Source organism: Astatotilapia calliptera, chromosome 19 (assembly GCF_964374335.1).
Source record: "Astatotilapia calliptera chromosome 19, fAstCal68.1, whole genome shotgun sequence".
NCBI lineage: Eukaryota > Metazoa > Chordata > Actinopteri > Cichliformes > Cichlidae > Astatotilapia > Astatotilapia calliptera.
Genome location: NC_137440.1, coordinates 29,083,254 through 29,098,622, shown reverse-complemented (window position 1 = coordinate 29,098,622; position 15,369 = coordinate 29,083,254). Strand labels below are relative to the sequence as shown.

Below are 15,369 nucleotides of genomic sequence, written 5' to 3'. Positions count from 1 at the left end.
TAGTTTGAAGTTTAAGTTTGAAACAAAGGTCTTGTTTGGACTAATTTCCAGTGATTCTCGGTAAATTAGTTCTTTGGATCGAATGCAGGGTGTCTGTAATAGCCTCGGAACTCAGAAAAAGTCTCCAAATCCACCACACAGTAGCATCATAACTGCACCAATTTTAAGGACCTTCTGTATAGGTCGAGCACTCATTGATCAGCCGTTCTTTGCAGGTTGTAGGTTACAGCGCTGTAAGTTTAACACACATTGATTGGACACGTTTCGTTTTTGCTTCTAATCATCTGTTCAGCCTCCGAAGCGCGCTTGGATCAATCAGCCAATCTCAAACGTCGCTGCTCACTTTGGAGACCGATATTGGAGACCGGTTATTATAAGTGGTTTTTGTTTTCGGAGATGCTGGGAATAGAAATAAGATGACTGCATGAGCAGAAAACACGCCGTCTATCCCATCGCTATGCTTACTCTTCTGGAGGTGGAGCTGCTGTTTGTGGGTGGAGGTCAGACGGCCTTCAAGCACGTGGCTGTGGCTCTGAGAGAGGCTGGGCAGCGTTTAAGGAGCCAAGAAGAGTCCATTACTCTGGTGACACTGTAGAGCAGGGGTGGACAATGAATTCCCTCAAAGGGCAACATGAGAAACTGGGACTGTTATTGAGGGCCCACCAGTAAGCTAAACTGAAATCTGCTGAATATTTATTTAATCTCTTTAAAGGCTTTTTGGTCCAGCCCTCCACAACAGTCCCAATCCCTCATGTGGTCCCTTGGGGGAAATTAATTGGAGCAGGGATTCAAATATTTCTTCAAATGTTGTTTTTTGTTTGACTCAGTAAGTAGCCCCAGGGCAAAAACACCCCCCCCCCCCCTTTTTTTTTTCTTTTTACATTGAAAGCAGAAAAAAGTGAACCCAGTGAAATTACTGGTTAATATTACACTTTCATTGTTTGGTGAAACAAGAGTAGGACACAGCTATGGATGATAATATTATTATAATATTTATCATTATTGTCATCCACGCTACAAGTTAAGGGATCCACCTCGCTTTACACTGTGTCAGTGGTGCATATATTTAAAACTACAGTAATTATTCTGCACAAAACACACAGTCAGAATACTCAGTTATTAACCAGAGCCAATAATGTGGCCACAGATGCTCCAAGACAGTAAGTACAGTAAATAACTAAAGTAACTTAAAAAATACAATAAAGAAAGAGTTACAAAATATAACAAAATAGCCCTAATAAACACAAATAGCTCTAATTATAACTATCCTACTTAAATATATGTAGTTCACACTGAGGTGGCCTGTAGCACTGATGAGAGTGTGGGGTATAAAGCCCAGTTTTCCTATTTGTAAAACAGTTCTTGTTGACATACAGTTGATAACAGGATTCAGCTATAATGACTCATTACACATCATGGGCTAATGTTTGGTCTTCTGACATTATGCAGCCGAGTAACAAAAAGAAGCGTAGGATCTGTTTTAAGCCAAGTATAAGCCAATAATCAGTAGCCCTCAACATTACATCTGTCCGTACTTAATATACTTAGACTGGGTGCTACATCTCTGGTGCATGGCTGTTTTTAACCTTCACTTCAACTTTCAAGGAAAGATGGATTTCAAATTGGTCAGTTGGTCAGAGAAGTTCAGTTTATGGCCACCAGATGGCGACAGCGACCAAATAATGACATCTCTATTTTACAGTTCTGTTCTGTGGCTCATGCTTCAACGTTTAAATACAAGTTCATGTGCGACTCACAAATGGCCTGTCAGATTAAACCAGATAATTAATATAAAACCTTTTACATTTCATGATATTTTTGTCTTGGCTATATTGATATATCGCTTTTATTTTTATAAGACAAAAACAAACAAACAAAATAACCCCCCGAATTTTAAATGCACTCACTTAAGAAAAACAAAAATCCTTATTCGAGCCTTCATAAAATCGCCAGCTTTTGTAACTGTATGTTTGCCTGGTTGAAACGAATTTAGTTACTTTCAGCTAAATAAAAAAAAAGAAAAGAAAAGAGAAAAAGACGAATAAATAAAAAAACTCAAAGCTGACTCACAATAGTTCAGTCAAAAAACAAAAAAAAGCATCAAGTCACCGTTAGTGGGTGTGTGTAATATGCAGACTGTTTGCAGTATTTCCCTGCGGCCACAAGATGGTGCATAAGAACCATAATGGAGAGGAAACCGCGCATGCGCATCAAAACTAGGCTTTGCAGACATCTGTTCTGTTCAACTGCAGTACACATTAAAGCATGTACAATAAAAGGCCTCAAAGAGAGAAAAAAGTTGCTTTTATTTCAAAGAAGAGAAAGTAAACAGTTCCACTCGTCAGCCCGAGATAACACAGACTATACACTATGTTTGCAGGGTAAGTGTTACCATGTTTTTACTTTAAATATTATCATGTTTAAAGCCTCTCGTGCCCCTTTTCTGACATAGAGAATAAACCATATCAAGGACACCAAAGATCTTTTTAATCTCCTCCTTTATGCAAACAAACAAACAAAGAGACAAAGTGTAGCTTCAGGTTTTGGCCTGAAGTGTAAATGAGTGTACAGCATTGCTGAGTGGAGGGTGTGAATGTACATGTGTAAGAAAGTGTTGAGGCACACAGAGTGAGGGCACCAGTTGGGATTTTAAAGGGTCTATATTTAAACTATCTGCTCTCCAGTTTCTGCAGCTGTCGCCAAGTTTAAGTTCAGCAACTTGGGCCTTTCTCAGCCGTGCTCTTGGGTCGTAGTTATAAACCTGCCAAACTCTGAGAGGCAGAGAGTGAAGCAGGGAGTCTCGCATCTCCTCAAAGCTCAAAGAAAGTGGAAGGTTGTTCTTTGTGTGGGGCTAATTTTAGACTGGTGAAAATGTAGTGAAAAGTTCTCCTACAGCCAAATGCTGTAGGAGAACTTTGCTTCCTGGATTCTTGTGTTGCTGTGAACGTGTGCATCATCCACCTCTGATTGACGCCGCGCTAAAATATCTGCCCAATTACCAGCTCGTCTTTAACTTTTACACTTCCACTTTACTAACACTGCTTAACAGAGCACCAATAAGTTAGTGCTTCTTTAAGCATCACTTCTTTAAAATCATTTGGCATTCTGCTGTTGTAAAACCCTCTTATTTATAAAGGAATTAACTCATATGGAATATAGTCAAAGCAGCTCATATTTTTAGGACATTTTATCCAGTTTTCATAAGAGGCTTCTCGAAGCTTATCGCACAAAAATCTAGCTGAAATCATCAACAACTGATGCAGCTTTTGAAGCTTCGGGAAAAGTTTAGTTGTTTTACTAAATGATGTGTAGCTGCTGCTTCTACAGCAGGCATCAGAGGGATGATGAGAGGGATTTTTTAAGGGTGAAATGTTTCTAGCAAACGGGGCCTTAAATTAGACACTTCACTGATTCTGTTGGATGTGCGATGACAACTCTTCTGTGCATAATTTAGCTGCCGCATAAACCAAACATGCTCCCCACATGTGACAAAGATCCTACTAATCTAGCACTTCAGCCTGTACTTTGGAGGTAGTAAAACAATCTCTCATTTATGCAGACAGAAGAGATACATAGACAGACTGTGTGTGTGTGTGTGTGGGTGTGTGCATGTGTGTGTGTCTGCTGAAGTAGTGCCTACTGTCCAGTGGCAGCTCTGAGCCTAATAACAGAGCTTAGCTGGCATACCAAAGCCAGTGGCACACTGGTGTAGCGGTAACTCAAAGAGAGCCCGGTAATTACCACCGGCCGCTGACACCATGCTGCAAATGCACCAGTCAGCAGTGAGAAGACCAGTGGGGCATTTCGCCTCCCCCTGCTGCCAGAGTGTCCCGGTGATCAGCCCTGGCACATCAGTGGCGAGCAGAATGAAACAGCCTGTTTTCCACCTCTGACTACACGAATATCCGAATTTGTTTTTCCCCACTTTGTTGTTGAACATCAAACATCTTCAGTTTTCCCTTTGCCCCTCGTGTAGACTCACTCTTTTGGACTATAAGCACCAAAAGGGGAGTCATAAAGACTTTCTCTCAGGAGAGGCCCACTAGAAAACATACTGCAGGGCCGGAATGGGAAGTTTATTTTGTTTGGTGCTTGCATATCTGTGGGATGTGGGACTCTGTGCGCAGTGGGCTGCAGGAGCACACCACTTTCTGCACGGAGGAGTTCATCACATCAGCTCCCTCTCCTCAAATCCTCCTCTTCATCTTCTTCTTGTAGTAATTTGAATTCATTACCCCTACATCCTCCTGATTTTTAATTTCTTGCTAATCTAAATATTCCATTGTCTGTTTTTCTGTCTTTATCCATCCATGTTTCCCTAAGACACCCTCCCTCTTCCTCTGTCATCTGCAGGCTAAAATAGTCCCAGCAGCTTTTCTCTGGGCCTTTTGTCCCTGCTCAGGGAGACGTTTGGCACACAGAGGATCGTGTTACAACTTTCATTTCCTGAATGTTTTTTTTCTTTTTCTTTTTTCCTTCTTCTTCTTTTTTTCTCTTTCTGTGTGGAACCAAGAAGGGTATTTCATCCCACTTTCCAGTATGAAGATGAAGAGCGAGGGGGAGCAAGATGGCAGCTCAGATTCAGGCTGCTGTCACTCCAGCTTCAGCAAACAAATAAAGTACAAACTGCATATAGCTGCAGGGTCCTGGTGGAGGGTAGCTGCAGTGTGGTTTGGGCACAGTGGGTGTGTGGATCATGTGTGTGGAGTTGCGGCGACTGGTTACTTGAGCTATTTGTGAGCCCCAGGATAGGTGAGGCGATGCCTCTTGGGAGCGTGAGGTAGATTTCATTATCCCATATCCCATACCACTTCCTCTTGTTGTGTCTGCCACCCGTGCCCCTCCCTAAAAACCTCTTGAACCCGAAGCAGAGATGTGTCTTTGAGACCTGTGGACCAGTCTTGGCTGGGCATAAAAGCAGAAGAACACACAGCAGAGTGATAACAGTCACTAGCAGGATTATTATTGCGAAATAAATCCTATGAAAAAACAGTGATCCCAGTCATTATGCCTCTAGTTATGTCTGGCACCTTCAGAGATGCCATGAAGGCTGATTTATGTTTTGAACCACAGAGACAGATGCTAGTGTCTCTTGATGCCCGAGGGTGTAACATTAACTGAGCTGCTTTTAGGTATATTTGTAACATGTGGTTGTTTGAGTCAGTAAATGTACTTTTTGGTTTGGTTAACAAATCATCAAATAGACAAGAAAGAGCAATGTGTTAGTCTGTCTTCTACTGCTATTCAGCTTTTTCACAATCTTTGTTGCTTTGGCAACAATACTTGCCAACTGTTGGTGGCTTTAATGGCACGGAGAAAGAATTGTCAAGCGATCTCCAGCATCTCTTCCACCTGACGTCTTCCAAATTTGTGTTTTAAAGGTTCAGGAAACGTTTCATTCATATGGTCATTTGGAGAAATAATGTTTCAGCTTAGTATCTGTGATATTTTTCTCAAGATTCCAAATCTCCCCACAGATCCCCCCATATTTGACCTTTTTTCTGGTGCCACTGAAACAGTTTTCATTGCTTTTAGCTCTACACATATACTGATCGCTTATCCAGTGTGTGGCTACATACATAAAGTTACATGGCATAGAGTTTTTAATACTTAACTAACTTGTTTAATACCAGTTAAACAATTATGACTTTATTCTGTTATGGTGTAAAATACTTTAAAAAATACTTTCTGTTAGAACATTATGCTTAATTTTTATACTTACCAGGTCTAGTTAATCCTTAAGCTAGGAGAAACTAAAAATGAATCCCAAAGAAGAGCTCAGGTAGCGGGTGGTTAATTTCCCCATGTCTCTCCTCGCATGCCTTTGTAGGGAATCACTCAGATGAATAAACTGCTGGATTTAGACCCACAGACCAAATTTAATAACTTAATGTTTTGTCACAGGATTTGTTTACAAACTTAGACATGTAGATAAGAAACGTTCTTAAGTCAATTTCACAGACATGCTGGAGTCTCAAAATACACCTCCTTTAGACATCCAAGTTCATTTTTTTTATTTTGAAATTTTTTCTGTTTGAATAAAGCGGTTGTGGTCAAGACTTATACTGCTGCTACTGCTTAGAAACTTCTGCTGTAAAAATGAAGACATGTGTAAATTAACATTTTCATTCGTCTATACATAAAGAAGCCATGGAAGCATCAGTGAACTGATCTTACTAACAAGTGAGCGTCACTGTGGTTTTGTATTATAGTGTGTTTTGACTCATCCTCCACACGCAAAAAGTTCATGTATGGCCTTTTGTGCCTGTTTGAATAGCGCTGGCTGGTGATTAACAGCATGCAGCTCTTTAGGAAAATGATTTTTCAGGTTTAAAAGGTTTAAAACAGAGAAGAGGGCAGATTTATGTAAATTATTGGATAAGGTGGTTTTAATGGACACAGTGTATAAAAAGACAGCAACCTTTACATTTGTAGATTTCAACTGAACTTTCACCATCCAGCAAGAAAGCAATCACACGTTACTTAAGAAGGATATTTGTTTACATCTTCCCCCTACTGAAACGTGCTCTTCCCTCATTTTTATTCTTTCTCTTTCCTTCACAAAACATCCATACCTTCCATCAGCCCTTTTTAAGCTCTGAAAATTACATTAACAAAGCCAGTAAGTGCTCACAGGAGTGGACCAAAAACACTCCAGACTGAAGTCACTTTTCTGATCAAAAGTATGAGGCTAATGCGACTATCACCTTTCTCCCCGAGCTCCAAAAATACAGATATCTGATTCTGAGCAACCAGAGCTGGGTTTTGTCTCAGGAAGGGGAGAAGTTATACGAGCCTCTGCCTTCTGGTCAAATTATAAAAAAATTCAAATCCTTTTTTCATAAATGCACGTCTTGTCTTGTCTTCTCCTTTTTTTTCTCTCCCTTTAACACATTAGAGAATTTCCCCCCTCTGTTCATCGGGTAATGTATATGATGCTGTCCTTCATTTGACACACAACATGCTATTTAACACCCTAATAGTACAGGATCGTCTGCAGATCCTCCTCCTCGCGTCTGAGTCCTGGGTCATGCATCACTCACACGACTGGGAAGAAAGAGATAAATATTTCTTTCAGCTCTGTCACATAGAAGCTTCCTGAGCAGCTTCCTACTCTTGTGTGTGGAAGCTGTCTTTGGCTCGCAGCCCCCTACATCAAGATAATTAACATTTTTTTCTGGCAGGGTAGTGTTCTGGAAATATAGCAGACCCCTTGCTGTCTGCATATAGCATGAGTTTTGCTTTAGTCAGTTTTATTTTCTCAGAAAAACACACACACACACACACACACAGCCTGTATCTGCCTCTGGCTTCGGCCCGGGCAGGAACATTGTCAGATCCATGCATCATTGGTAAGAAAATCTCCCTACCTCCCCCCCACCTTCCACACCACCACCTCCGCCCCTCTGAGGCAGACCTGAAAAGATCCTTTTGTCCCTCATCACCCGCCTAACCCCACCACCCCTCTCTCCCTCCCGTCCCCGCACCTCTCCCCTCCTCTGACACACACCCCTCATACAGCCTATGTGGTTATAGATACCTGGGATGGTCTCACACCCGGCTCTCTCCCGTACCTGCAGGCACCAGACCGTGCAGAGGCGGCTCGGCTTCGGATTTTCTCCTTATACAAGGAGCTCGCTGACTCGGATGCCAGAGAAAACATTAACCCAGCTGAGGCGGGCTCATGTGGGCCACTCTCCGTGTTTATTTGCACACGTCAGGGCCCTTCCTGCTGTTGATTTAGAGCCACTGCCACTTATGCCTATGACAAATGAAATACCCCTTTGATGACTCGGACTCTGTTTGCCATCAGCAGCTGTTGTTACTGGCACTGGGCTGCTCGAGGCTGACGTTACCTCCAGCTTTTGTCATCCAGTCTATAGGCCGGAGCACGCCCTCCACTTGCACTTGTTACACCGGCCGATGAGAGCAAACACCGGGCTGATACAGCACGCTGATTTATGATCGCAGACTTTGTCCGTCCTGATTCGGAAGCGAGGGATTCGAGCGTGATTAAAAGCGCTGTCAGAGTTTCCGTGCCGCATCGATTTTAGTCTCTTGCACATCCTGAAGGTGACTCTGATAGCCTCTCTCTGTCTTGTGGCACAGAGCCTGTGTAATCCTTGCTGTGTCTGTCCTCTGCCGGACATGTTGTCATTAGATTAACAGGTATGAGGAGTCTCTTTGCTGGCTTTGTGATCACCTGTTTGTTAATTTGTGAATATTTAGCCACTCTGTGTGCCAAGAGTGAAGGTCACGTGCTGCGGGCAGAAATATACATGATGCGGAGGACCTCTGCTCTCTGCTGACCTCTGCTGCATGGTAAACACAGGCAATCCTGTGAGAGACTTGGTTGTGTACTGTAATAATAAATGCAGATTTTACGTTATTACTACAGTTGAAACTACTGCCAGAACTTGTTTTCAATAAATCTAATCGTCTCTTTGCTACAGAAGGCTGCAATGCCAAAATAAAAGTCTTTCTTAATCAGATTTTACAAATTAAAACTCTGCATTGTAAACGCTTCTTATATATTTACATAAGGAATCGTTTTCTCTGCATTAAGAAAACAAATCACTACTTGCATTCTCACTGTTCTTGTGAACTACATTTAATGTCTTTTAACACAAATTTCTGTATAAAGACTTAATATTTTCCCGCTCAGTCATAAATATTTAATGTTACAGAGAAAAGCATCAAGCCCAGTTTTTCCCTGCATTATGTCTCCATCACTCTACATTTTAATGACCGAACAGCTCAGGATTAGAAAAAAGAAATTAAATACTCATACAGCATCATGGATCACACAACCAGTGTATATGTTAGTTAATATTAAAAGAATTTCAGGCAGCCAGCAACATTAAAGTACAACTCCACACATTTACCCATTAGTAGTTGAACTCTTGGTACTTTTGTGAGTACTGTTAGATTCTTACACCGCTGCCAACAGATTACTTTCTCCACCACTGACTTTCATATCACATAATTAGTTCAAAATGCAAAAAGAATAATGACAAAAAATCTCCCCCCTAACAACCAGCCTTGCTGCGGGTCTGTAAAGGCCCAGCGGGATAAATCTCTCACACACAGCCACGGCGAGCTGTGATGTCTTAGCAGAAATGAAATGCTGAGAGGAGTCGTACCAGTGAGGCCTCTGGGATGGAGAATACCTCAAGGTTTCCTTCACTGAGAGTGGGAGCTGCAGCCCTGCAGCTCTGCAATCTTCGCAATCAGGCAGTAATGCAAGCGGCGACTGTTTCAGATTATGCTCAGGAAATCCTCGGTGCTCTCTGCTCAAAACAATTTACCCTGACATGAGCCCAGAGAGAGCACAGAGGGGGTGGGGGGCAAGAGAGCTGTCCTCACCAGATTCCTGCTCTCAGACCACCTTATTATTATTATTATTATTATTATTATTATTATTATTATTATTATTATTATTATTATTATTATTATTATTATTATTATTATTACTTCTGTTGACCTCTGTGAGAGTAGGTGTGTCTGTTAATGCTCTGATTGTTTTCAGTGGTTACAGCTGTTTGCTTAATGCTAAAGTCCATGTATTTGGTTTTGTTTTCTTTTGGATGCCATAAGTCACTATAAACTTTAAGCTATTTTTTTTCGCATATGGGATGTTTGCTCATATTTTTTCTGAAAAAAAAAAAGAGGCTGGTAAAGGTTGAACGGTGGCACTTTCTCATGGCCCGGAACCGACAGAGCAAACTCTCAGAGAGAGCAAAGAAAACACGGCAACAAAAAGCCAATGATCCGCAGCAACTGGGCTAAAAAAAATAAATAAATAAAAAAAATTACGCAAAAAAAAAGGAAGAAAAAAACCCTTCCTCCTGTAGCCAAAACATGTATGATGGAGCAGAAGCGATTTTCAAAAGAGTCAAAGCTGGTTCCTGCGTATACACAAGCCTCATGACAGACAGCTGCTGATGTTGACTCATATTAGTGTTGAATTAAATTTCCCGTCATGACTCTCGGTTTATTGTTGAAAAGCTGAGAACCAGTAGAACAGGATTTCATTCGTGCTGGAAGGAAAAAAAGGCGACTTATAATAATTTCCGATTCAAATCCCACCCGTGCAGATTTGGAGATTTGTTTAGTTGTTGTGCAGTTGTCAGAGGACGGGCTCATTCAAGTCCCCCCAAAAAGAAAAAAAGAAAGATAATAGAAATCTGTCCTATTAATGGCGTGCTTCCTTTGGTTTGCTTGGATTTATAAAAGGCAGTACCAGCCCCCCCCCCCCCCCCCTTTTTTTTTTTTGCCCCTCGCTAAATACACAAATAACACAGAGACAAATTAATTAGTTTTGTTTTATTGGAAACTAATTACCATGACTCTAATGAAAACGTTACCTCTTAGTTTCCATAGCAGGAGGTCGCTATATTTTTTTTTGTTTGTTATCTTTAACAAAATATCATAAATTAAGCAAACGGGCAGTCCAGTTAAGTGTTTCGTTAAGAGTTTCAGAAAGGTCCTGTTTGTGTGTTTCCATGTGCAGGAGATCAGAAAAGCTCCTGTCGTGGAGGGGGTATATGGGTTAAGCGCCTTAAGGAATTTAGTTCTAACCAAATTTAACGACAGACAAGTCAGTCTATATTATAAGATAGGCTACTATAGTGTTATTTCATACATGTATTTAATCTGATACACTTATCAGTCTTTTTCTTTTTTTTCCTGTTTTCTTTTGTCGAATCTGATCGTCTGACAGCCTCTTTAAGAGCCCAAATCCACAAGACTGGAGGTTAGAGGTCCCAACAAAGAGTCCTGCAGTTGGTGTGGGTGTCCGTGCATGCCGTGCACCGGCTGTGGGGCCCCCAGTCCGGACATGGGGTAAGCGGAGGCCCCGGGGTGGCTCATGTTGCCCTGAAGCAAAAGCGCTGAGTTCTGGTCGGGGCTCTGAGGTGGAGAAAACTCGTCCTCCGAGCTGGACATGAGAGACTTTCCTCCGTCTAGAGGGGACAGCTGGTTCTGTTTGTTGCCGCCTGCGTTGTTATTTTCGCTGTTCTCCCTGGAAATGACAACAACGGGGAAATTTAGAGAAAAATGCTCTCAGTTAAGTAGATGACATTATATCAGCGAGGCGGGCCTTGAGGAAACGTCTTTATTAGTTTGTAAACGTGGATGGATATTGCGCACAAACCGCAGCGTTTTTGCTAACAACGAAATTTGTCCTTTGTGAGAGAGAAATGATTAAAAAACATTATTATTGTTCGCCTTCTTATTCTTTTCCTGATTTTTAATTTCACCGCATATTATCTACATTTGCTGATCTGTTTAAAGTAAAAGTCGTGTGTTAGACGCATTTATATCCCCATGTAACCTAATTTAACCTCACAGCCTAACATATTTCAAATTTCCATGGTCTCAAAAAAGTGTCAGTATTATTTTATTATGATTTTTTTTTGTAAAGAAATTTTAAAAAAGAAGTCACGTTGATGGATTTCAAATTGTTTTGGATTACAATTCGAGTCGAGACAAGTCAGGCGTTTTTGAAGTGAGTTCAGCGTTTGACAACATCTCGCTGCTGTTTAACACCTTCACTGTTATCAGGACAGATCTGATGTGGAAACGTGAACACGTCCTAAAATACTCAGTGCGTGGACGATTTGAATGAGGTGTTTCGCATGAGAAGGATTTATATTTTTCTCTTTACTTCAGGATTACTTCAGGGCCACGCTGTCAGAGCGCTGTCACTGATTCATTTATATTCTCGCTGCTTGAAGCCACTTACAAAAAGCATTTTTACCAAAGAATTATTTGCTCTTGAAACATGTTTTTTAAAAAAACACTAAACGCTTTCTGCCATGGAGTGAGACAGCAGCGAGGCTGTGACAGTTTCACGTACCTCTCCTTCGCCTCTGCGGCTCTGTCTCTCTGCCGTCTGTTTTTGAACCAGTTGCTGACCTGCGTGGTGGTCAGTCCTGTGGCCTCGGCCAGCTCCCTCTTTTCCCGCGGGGACGGGTATGGGTTGTGCGTGTACCACTCTCTCAGCACCCCCCTGGATTTCTCCTTAAAGCAGTAGCTTGTCTCCTCACCGTCCCATATCGTGCGGGGCAGCGGGAATTTCCTCCGTACCCGGTACTTCCCTACAGCTCCGAGCGGCCGGCCCCGCAGTTTCTCCGCCTCCACGTAGTGCGCCTTGAGCCAGAGCTGCTGCAGCTTCGGATGGTTGTGCGGAGAAAACTGGTGGCTCTCCAGGATCTTATAAAGCTCTCTGAAGTTCCCCCGATGGAAGGCCACCACCGCCTTGGCTTTGAGGACGCTCTCGTTCTTGTGGAGGTGATCACAAGCGGGCAGCGACCACAGGAAGCGGCCGAGCCTCTCCAGGTTTCCACCCTGCTGCAGCACCTCGCAAACGCACGCCACTTGCTCCTGTGTAAACCCGAAGGACGGTAATATAGACATGATGTCCGGGGCTCAGTCCTCTGCGCTGTTATCCAAAAAGAAGCGGTAGCTGTCGTTGACTTTGTTTATATTCGTTTAATTGTGAGTCCTCGCGGTGCAATCCAGCGCAATCCGACCGCGCTGCACGGGCCTAGAAGCTATCCACTCCACTCCAGCCCCTGATGCGCGCAGCAGATTGGGATGTTGATTGTTGGGACAATTTGTTCCTGTTGGAGATATGTCAGGCTTAAAGGGAGCCTCTGCGTTTCGGTGATTGGCTCTCCCTCTGCCCTGCACCCTGTACAGCAGAGCAGGACTGAGTTTGCAGCTCCGTTTCCTCCCCAGAGGCAGTGCGTCAGGGGCTGAAATAGGAGCGCTCCCACCTCCCGCCCCCACAGTCCCTCTCCCGCTTCATCCGAGGGAGCAGAGCAGCACCTAAACACTAATCAATTATTACAGACCTCTTAAAAGTCGCATTAACGTGTTCTGAATGGAGGCTACATCTTCTTTAAACGGTGACTATGGACGGCAGACCTTCCCGCGTGGGACAAAAAAACCAAACCACAGAATGCTCTCCCTCCACACGTTATCAGTAATCATAGTCAGTGGAGGGTGAACCCACAAAAACACAGAGCTTTTGGTTTTTGAAGACAGGTTTATGCTCGATTAAAACAGAGATTGTAGTCTGCTTTTATAAACAAATAGTTTTAGGTAGAAACCCAGAAGATTTTTTTTATTTTTTGCTGAAATTTATGTTGTTTTAACCAATCCCAAGTCTTTGTTTTTCTTTTGCTTTCTGTTTTTTTTCTTCGATTTACCATCACTGTGTGTTGTGGACACCATAATTACATGCAGGCTGGACATTTTTGCTTCACCCTCACCTTTGATAGCCTATTAATTAACAAAAGCCGTTTATTTTATGAGGTGATATAATTTAATAAGTTCCTCAGATAGCTGGGTCCATTATGCGCCATTACGAACTTCTTTTATACGAGGAACCAACACTACCTGCCAAACGTGTTACGGCCCATAGACCACCAGTAGGAAAACAGCCACTTAAGCGTGTGTGTGTGTGTGCGTGTGTGTGAGAGTAAGAGGGAAAGAGAGAGAGGTTGTTAAAATATCATAGTGGACCTTTGCAATTTGCCAAACATCCTCACGAATAATAATAACACATAAACACTTAATACACACTTTATAAAACTGAAATAAAATAAAATCCATCCTGCTGGTGACAAACATTTTGCTGATCCACGTGAGTCTTAATATTAATATTATAGCCCATCCGGACAAATAAAAGATGCCACTCTTTTGCTTCATTCTCCTTTTTATCACTGGGTTTCTGGAGAGACCCCATTCAGTCTGCAGCCTATACATTTATATTTCAAGGATTAGACGGGCACCGCACTGGCTCCAGTGTTTTCTGCGGGGTGAAACTCTAAACCAATCCATTAGTAAATGAGTTCACTGCGACACTGGTCCTCGGTGGTGCAGTTGTTGGTTTGAGCCATATAGATCACATTTCTTTATCTACACCAGAGTCTGAAACTTAAACCCCCCTTTCAATATGTTATATGGGGCGGGATTGAATTATAATATATACAAAATTTAACCAAAAACAATTTCACAGAAAACGTTTTTGTTTTTGAAGACCTTAGATCTCGCTAAGGCATATTTTTGTGATAAAGATTTAATGCTTTGAACTCGTTTTAGTGCTGTCAAACTCAGTAAAATGCACTTCTAAAGACTCTGGAGCAAGGCTGTAAATCACGCTGTAAGATTTTACGGGCAAACGTGTGAAAAACAAAACGTCTCAATATTCGGGAATATGGGCGAATGTCCAGGCTATTAAATAATAAAAACAGAAAATGAATTCAAAACTGCGGGTTAAACATCCACGTGATCGCTTCAGTGCTATGCTGCTATTTGAACTCGCTGAAAGGACAGGCCCTTGAAATGCAGCATCTCATTTTCGAGGTCATAAAGACGAGAATTTAATTTGTGTAGTATATTAAATGGAAACAATGCAGAAAAACAAATAATTTATGAAATTTGAAACGAATTGTTTAGCGTGTGTTCATTAATTTGAAGCACTTTCCTCTTGGATGGACCGCTGTCTCACCAAGCTCAAATTATAGCTACTGGGAAAAAAAAGTATATATTATTGTTTAAAAAAACAGAAAACATTCAAATGTCCACTTTTCTCACACATGCGCAGTTAAAAGCCCAAAACCTCAATTTGATTCAAATGTAACTAATGCTGTGGGATTTATAATGTGGAACAAGAGTAAAAGCGGATACCCTATGCAAAAAACAAACAAAAAAACCCTCTGAGGTAGGTGGACACGGGACTAGGCTGGGGTGTAAGCAGCACTCGGGCTGTGTAAAACCCTCAGTGCTTCAGTAAATGAGCTGTCTGATGAGCGGCTCTCGGGTTTCTCTAATATTTCTACCACATTGCGCCGCGCCTCCTCCTTTAACCCGAGCAGCCCGGGGGGCGAGATTATTTCAAGATGTGGACTCTCCCCCTCTGCCACGGCCAGTGCTGGTCTGCTCATACCCCGACAAGGAGTTAATGCAGTACTCGGATAGGCTATCAGTCGTTAGGCCTATTCGTTCCAGGGAGCAGGGATTCCTCATTCTGTACTTTTTTTCTTTTTGTCCCCACGCTGTCTCATTCGTCCTTTATTAACTTATAAACCCCGACTCCCTTCCTGTGTGCTGCTGAAATCCAGCACCGATTTCACAGAAAAAAATTAAATAAACTTTTTTTCCCCTCTCCCCCCTTCTCTCATTAATCTGGGGTTTATGCGTAAAGGAGGCAATTGATCTGAGCTCTCTGAATTATGCTCTTCCAACTCCTTATTTGGACTAATTAGCCTTTTGACAGCAGCATACACCAGAGCATTTTGTGCAATATTGATTTTAAAAAAATAGGTGAAATGTCGCACTTTTACTCAATTTCAGTGC

General features: G+C 42.1%; 1 protein-coding gene across 1 annotated transcript; it reads right to left on the bottom strand.

The window, feature by feature from the left end:
• Positions 1-10,311: 10,311 nt before the first annotated feature.
• On the bottom strand, positions 10,312-14,913 carry LOC113012611 (homeobox protein six1b). The gene is made up of 2 exons (XM_026152904.2): positions 11,861-14,913; positions 10,312-11,023 (listed from the first exon to the last, which is right to left on the bottom strand). Exons 1-2 carry the CDS (start codon positions 12,418-12,420, stop codon positions 10,729-10,731), a joined length of 855 nt encoding a protein of 284 aa, XP_026008689.1. The 5' UTR covers positions 12,421-14,913; the 3' UTR covers positions 10,312-10,728.
• Between the last annotated feature and the right edge of the window lie 456 nt (positions 14,914-15,369).